The following is a 7,108-nucleotide window of genomic DNA, read 5'->3' on the forward strand; positions in this document are numbered from 1 at the left end:
GCCAAGTGTGTATATGAGTCTTAGCTCTGTTTCCTCAGCATTCCTAGCCATGCAGTGTGTAACAGATTAAGAATAAGCAAATCCTGACCAAAATGTTAACCTTATTCATGGAGCTATAATGAATTAACTCATCCAGAACTGTAACCAGATGACCCAGACACAGCCTTGGATTTGATACTGCCAAAATGGCAGCCCATGCCTTTCCTTCCCTCTAAGCACCTCATCCACTTAGATATCCTAAGCTGAGCCTTTACCTTGGTTACTGCTGTTAACTCCTATCCAGTCCTTTTTGAGAAGTAAAGTCTGCATCTGCACCTGATGATGAAGCACCATCTCTTCCAGTCTTGCATTTGTTAGTCCTATTTCTGTCTGAGATTTATTCCAAGTCCTCCAATATAGGTAGTTTCAAGTCCTTGTTCAGGGACAAATTACACCAGCAATAGTGAGCTTATTTTTAAAAAATACATATTTTTGGATTCTAATTACCAGGAAAATCTTCAGCCTCAGTTTCTTCATCCATAAGAATATTCTTTCTCCTTATACAGAATACAGATTTGTCAGGAAGATGAAGTGAAATGTATCTGAGGTGCTTAGCATTTTGCCTGACCCTATCTAAGTGGTGAACAATATCTGCTGCTGTTATTATTATCAGTATTACTATTACAACTCTTATTGGCCAGGCAAGTATTACAGATACCATGTGTTCTGCTTCTCCTGAATGAGTAAAGAGCAACTGCCCAGAGGGGTGACATTTCCCATCACCATTATATTTCACGTACAATAGGTGGCAGCAGAGGCTACATACATTGGCTCTGGTGGTCAAGAAAAGGATATCATGGAACAGAACTCAAGGGAAATTAGGTCCTGTATGAAGAAGGGGCACCTGTTATTGACACGCTTCCAATCCATGGAGAAAGGTCCTAGATTGGACAAAAAAGGGTTAGCTTTCTACTCTAATATCTGCCATTTTTTAGGCTTTCTGGGCTAGCATCTGTTCATTTGTCAAATGAGTGCTTGGTGTTAGATGATTTCCAGAATTGCTTCCATTTCTAAGACTTTATGCTTCTATTAACTGGGACTCTATAATTTTTCAGCATTCTGTGTGCAGATATTAATTTATCATTTCATGCTGGACTTCTTTCCTCCCAAGAGTTATATTCCTCTGTGCTATGAGTTGATCACTAAAGAAGACTAAACACAGTGAAGAGAAAGCTGTTTTTACTTTCTGATGTATTTGCAGTTGTTCTATAATGGATGGCCAAATATTTGCTACATTTTCACTGTTACTTAACTTGCACATCCACTCCATTACCTAATATTCTTATTTTATTATAGGTATGCCTTCCAAAAACAGTGGTTATTCATGACCACTCATATTACAGCTAAAGTTTAGAACTTTGATATCTATGTTACCTGTAATGAACTTGTAAAACAGCAAATGACTCTTAGACTCCCATTTCCTTTCCTGCCCACTCCAGTTCATCTGAAATAGGCTGAAATACCTGTTACTCTCATCATACTGTCTTTCCACTAGGCTTCCTTCTGTACTACAAATATGTACCTTTTAAAGAGCAGCCACCACCACCACTGAACTTTGTTTAAAGTTTATCAGGTACTATTCTAAATGCTGTACCTACAGCATCTTATTAAATTCCCACAGTTATCCTATGAAATGAGACACAAACGTACTTCATAGTTATTATTAGCCAATTTCTCTCACCTTTTCTTCCAAGCCATTCTTTCTATGCCCATTCCAAAGTTATTTACCAGATTGTAGCCCAAGCCTGTAACATATTTTCCATGCTCTCCACCAAACTTACACAAAACTTACTTCACAAAGTCTCATGCTTCAGTATATTTCTCCTATATTTCTCACTTCACTTAAAATGGTATAGTTTCTCATGTTTTTGCTTTTGAATTAGCTTAATAATATTAGTTTTACATTCAGTATCCTTTATTTTCCTATTATGATATTGTTTTATGCTGTTTGCTTTTGAAACCTGAGATGACAAACATTTAATTCTATTAAGAATTCCTGACTTTCCTATAGAATTAAAAATTGTTTTTAGGTTACATGTATGCTCATTATAGAAACCTTAGACAAGACAGAAAACAAAGAGAATAAAATATAAATGCTAGTATTTAGGTAACAACAATTAATATTTGGACACAGAACTGTCATTTGCATGATTGAGATGATACAGTATAAAAATATTTTGGGTAATAATTAGGTAGAAATAACAAATCTCTTCATTGCTTTATTTGCCAAGATGTAATATAGCCCTAATAACAATTGTGCATATGAGATTTTTGAAAAATAACAATTCTATTAACCATACGTTTCCACCTATTATACATACTATCATACTCTACTTCCAACAAGTATAGAAAAATTCATTTAACAGGAATGAAATTATTCTTATTTTGAAGCTCTAAATAGTTAAGTGGCAACTTTAAAACATTTGTCATTTAAGGAAAAAAAAAGCACTTGCCTTCATCTCCATCATCCCCAAATGGGTAGAAGAGAGCAACAGCTAAATTGATGAACACAGCCAGGTTGAAGGAAATGCTCCCCCAGAGAGAGATATGCCTCGAGAACCAGAACAGTGCAGGGTTATCTAGGAAGCAAGAAGCATAAAGGAACAGAACAGGAAAATAAATTTTGGTTTCAACACATCAGGCTTACCGAAATAATATTTTACTAAATGCACTATTTTTGTAAACTATTATAAAAACCTATTTAAATAAATATTTGACTTGAGTAAGTTTGTTAAAAACAATCAGAACCATAAAGGAATCTTCTATTTGATTCCTTCTTTCATTCTTTAGCCAGTTTAGACCTAAACTATTGTAGAAGGGTGAGAAATTTTGCAATTGCTAAAAGTGGTCAGAAAAAGTGATTTTGTAATAATTCTATCTATCCACAGAGCAGGTTAGGGGGAAGTCAGTTTAACAGTAGCCTGGGTCCCTTTTAATGAAATGATATACTTCCTTATATAATTTGGTAATATTGATAAATTGGTCCCACTCCCATGTCTTAAAGTCAAATAAAAAAACTCCAAACCCATAGCACAGATATATTTCTAACGAAAATTCCTATGACACAGTCACGGTTACCTGAAACTATGAAACCTAACCAAGTGGCATAGTATTCCTGACTGGGAACTAGTAATTTATAATATTATCTACATTTTAAACCTTAAATCTTCCTAAGAACTTATTGGGTTTGAAACAGCAGAAGAAAATGAGCACTATAATAAAAACTGCTAATAAGTGGAACAGGCTTTGCTGAATATATTCAGCAAACGACTGTGTGTCTGTTATCAGAAATGAGGTAGTAAATGTGTCAATCGAATACAGTTTACATGAACCAAAAAATCAGTTCTTTCCACGTCTGTTAAGTAACTGAATAGATTTGTAATCCATGTTAAGTTTGAATGACAGCCAAATTTATTCACCTGCACTGGGCACTCACATGGCTCCTATAGGTCTTGTCCATTCTCTAATTTTAAAAACTTAACACCAGGATTTAAAAAATTGAAGCCAAAGGCATATCAATTTTCAAATGGAAATGATAAAATTTGTAGATAGATCCTGTGAATTTCAACCTAGTGCCTATTGCCTACTTACAAACTGTATTTCTCTTCAGCATATCTTGTTTCCCTTCCCTTGGAAGGGAACATTCCAATGCTGAAATATACTATGATTAGCTATGAAATTTAATTGACTAATGTATCCTAAACTACAAACATCTGCATCTCCATCATTCCTGAATTAGGAGTCCTTGTTTTTAAAGGTAGACTATTAAGACAAAATTAGAAGATGTTGATGCATGCATTTGTAACAACAAATCTTCACTATTAAATCCACCAAATGAATTAGATTCTACCTATAACTTCATAATTAGCTGCTTCCAAATATTAAAGTAAAATGTGCACTGAAAATTATTTTAAGATTTAATTTTTGGTAAATGACAAAACAACTATTTTTTTAAAAGCACAGACCCGCCCCCACCACCACAGCACTAGTTAATTATTCAATTTATTGTCAAGGAGAAAATACACGTTTTTTAAATGCTCCAAATAAAATAGTGTCTTCACATGTATTTTGGACACCCAAAATTTTCACTGAATTCCATAAGGCTCTACATGGTAAAATGCTAAGGGAGAGTAATTTTAAATAAAAAAAAAACAAACAAACCTGTTTTAAAAGCCTAAAAATGCATGCCACACTCGTATAGATGATATTTCTCAAGCAGCACTCAAATTCATAAATCATACCCATTATAGTTCCTGAAAACTAGCATAATGAAATACTATCAAATAGAAGTACTGAGAACATATCCTGTTTGTCTAGAAAACTCCAAGGGACCAAAAAAGACCTACTCAAGAATTTCCCCCATTGAACTTTATGAAAAACTCATGAGATCTCTTATCTTGGAAAATAAACTAAAGTTTATTTAAAATTTCTAAAATTTTAAAATGCAGTGTTTCCTAATAGACTTGGAACCTAATAGATAAATCATGGGAACTGTACTAAGCTGATTTTTAACTGTAATATTATAACATTGCTCTATTTAAACAAAAGTGTCATGAAATGTACAGCTTGTTTGATTTGGGGAGGTAAAGATACGTTCAAAGAAAGAATTACAGTCAGCAAAACATGAAACAATCCCTTCAATCACAGGACAATAGAGGAATAGTGCACCAGAGACGATGTCTCTCAATCCTATTCACTGATACGCCAGTCAGGGCCCATTCACGGACTTTAAACCTGCAGCTGTTCAATATTTGAAATGTACACTTGCAACCCTGCATTTCATAATATTTATTAAAAAATAGGATCATCACGAAGAGATGATGTAATTAATTAGGGCTCTCTGTTTTCATTAAGCTGCAGGTGTCTTGGCTCCAGTGGTAGACTAAGCGGACACCTTAAGCCTGCAAGTGACTTCAATAATATCAGACTGGCAAGAAATTAACAAAACAATTTAAACGAACTGCATCGTTTGTCCCAAAGTATCAAATTATCGACCACTATGCACAAAACTAACCACTTCAGTTTATTGTACTTACTCCTGATTTTCTTCTGCCACTTCATTTCATTATAGAGATCTTCTGTTTGCTGGAAAAAGTCATTCACTTTACTTCCTTGTTCATCTCTTTCAGTTGTATTGAACACACGGCACTTGGATTCTCGAGTGAGGTATTCACATATATTGGGGACAGGAAAAACGATTTGTTCCATTGTCCTATCATGCCGAACAATCTGAAAACATTAATTTGTATTGTTTTTAGACATTTGGTCACCTCAGCCTTAGACTTATTTTTGTTTTTTTGTTTCATTTGTTTTGTTTTGTTTTGTTTTGAGACAGAGTCTCAATCTGTTGCCCAGGCTGTAGTACAGTGGCACGATCTCAGTTCACTGCAACCTCTGCCTCTGGGGTTCTTCTCCTGCCTCAGCCTCCCAAGTAGCTGGTACTACAGGTGCATACCTCCACACCCAGCTAATTTTTTATTTTTAGTAGACATGGGGTTTCACCATGTTGGCCAAGCTGGTCTCAAACTCCTGACCTCGGGTGATCCACCCGCCTTGACCTCCCAAAGTGTTGGGATTATATGCATAAGCCACTGTGCCAGGGCTTGTTTTTGGTTTTAACATGAATTTACTGATGATGTTTTATGAATTCAGTTGTGAAAAAATGTGCCAACTTGAAATATCTAAAAGAATCCTTTTTTACTTTACTGTTTTGCATTTTTCTCTTTAAATAAGAGGAATTAATTGACTAATATATCCTAAACGCTACACTTTGCTTTAAATAACAAAAACTAAAACCTTTTATTCTTTCTGACTTAGCATTACATTTCTGTCACCCATATATATTTTCATGAAGTACATCCTAAAACTAAGACAGTCTTAATTAGAAAGTGATTGGCTGGGTAGCCTTAAACATAGCACTTATACTGTGTGTATTTTGTTCTTTTAGCCTCCTTGTCCTAAAAGGGGCTGTTGGATAACAAGTGATATACTCAACATTATGTGGTCTGAACTCTACAGAGAAAAGTGCTTTTTATCACTAAAATGTTCTCTTATTCATGGCAACACACATTTTTTAGGTACAATATCCATGTAAACATATACCCATATTTAAATACTCATCATTTTGAGCCTCCCTTATTTGTTATGGTTTATGTAGCCTAAATTTCAAGGTTCATATTTATGTACAGTGCCCAGTTCTCAGGAATGAATAAGGATTGGCTTAACTCAAAAGAGTAATTCTCTTTCCCTTTGCATTTACTGGTGCGGTGGTGGTCATGGGCCATGAGGCATAAAGAGAAATCTCCTAAAAGGGCTTCCAGGAAAGATTTTGTTTCTTGGTAAAAGCAGAGAGCCACAAGAGACAAAGAAAACAACAATAACCAAATATATAAAAATAAAAGAATTTTTTTGGTTTGTTTTTTGGTTTGTCTGTATCCTTTTTCTTCTTGCTTAGAACAAAAGGGTCTAAGGGCAGGATGATTGAAACTCTAGCAGCCATTTTGCAACCATGAGGTGAGAGAGTATCAGCATGATAAGAAACCTAGTATAAAGATGTGAAGGATCTGCATGTTTTAAGACATCACTGAATCATTGAATCAATTATAGAACTACTGGTACTCTAGACTTCCCATAAAGCAATATTTTACTGTTTAAACAACTGTCAGTGTGGTATTTTATTAAACTTGTAACTGAAGGTATACTAAATGATATGTGATATATTCAATTGCATACTAGAATACTGTCATAGAGCAAATAACATGAAATTTAGTCGGGGTAAATAAAAATTCCTGCATATAGGTTACAAAAATCAATTGTACAAAATAATTTGACACATTTGGTATGACAGGCAACCATGTGTGAAGAAAAAAGGTTTACTTGATCCAATAGTGTCAAATATTTTTTTTTCCATTTATTTATTTTATTGCATTTTAGGTTTTGGGGTACATGTGAAGAACATGCAAAATTGTTGCATAGGAACACACATGGCAGTGTGATTTGCTGCCTTCCTCCCCATCACCTACGTCTGGCATTTCTCCCCTTGCTATCTCTCCCCAGCTTCCCACCCCCC

The 7,108-nt window shown here is 34.8% G+C and overlaps 1 protein-coding gene across 7 annotated transcripts in view; it reads right to left on the bottom strand.

Moving 5' to 3' along the window:
• ITPR2 (inositol 1,4,5-trisphosphate receptor type 2) overlaps positions 1 to 7,108 on the bottom strand; it is a 494,659-nt gene that overhangs the window by 92,255 nt on the left and 395,296 nt on the right. For all 7 annotated transcript variants that reach the window (XM_017507025.2, XM_017507023.2, XM_017507029.2 and 4 more), the window contains 2 exons: positions 5,076 to 5,268; positions 2,493 to 2,618 (listed from right to left, as the gene is read on the bottom strand). In XM_017507025.2, coding sequence (XP_017362514.1) covers positions 2,493 to 2,618; positions 5,076 to 5,268 — 319 coding nt within the window. The remainder of the gene's footprint in view (positions 1 to 2,492; positions 2,619 to 5,075; positions 5,269 to 7,108) is intronic.

This window comes from Cebus imitator, unplaced genomic scaffold (assembly GCF_001604975.1).
Source record: "Cebus imitator isolate Cc_AM_T3 unplaced genomic scaffold, Cebus_imitator-1.0 Scaffold367, whole genome shotgun sequence".
In the NCBI taxonomy this organism is placed as follows: domain Eukaryota; kingdom Metazoa; phylum Chordata; class Mammalia; order Primates; family Cebidae; genus Cebus; species Cebus imitator.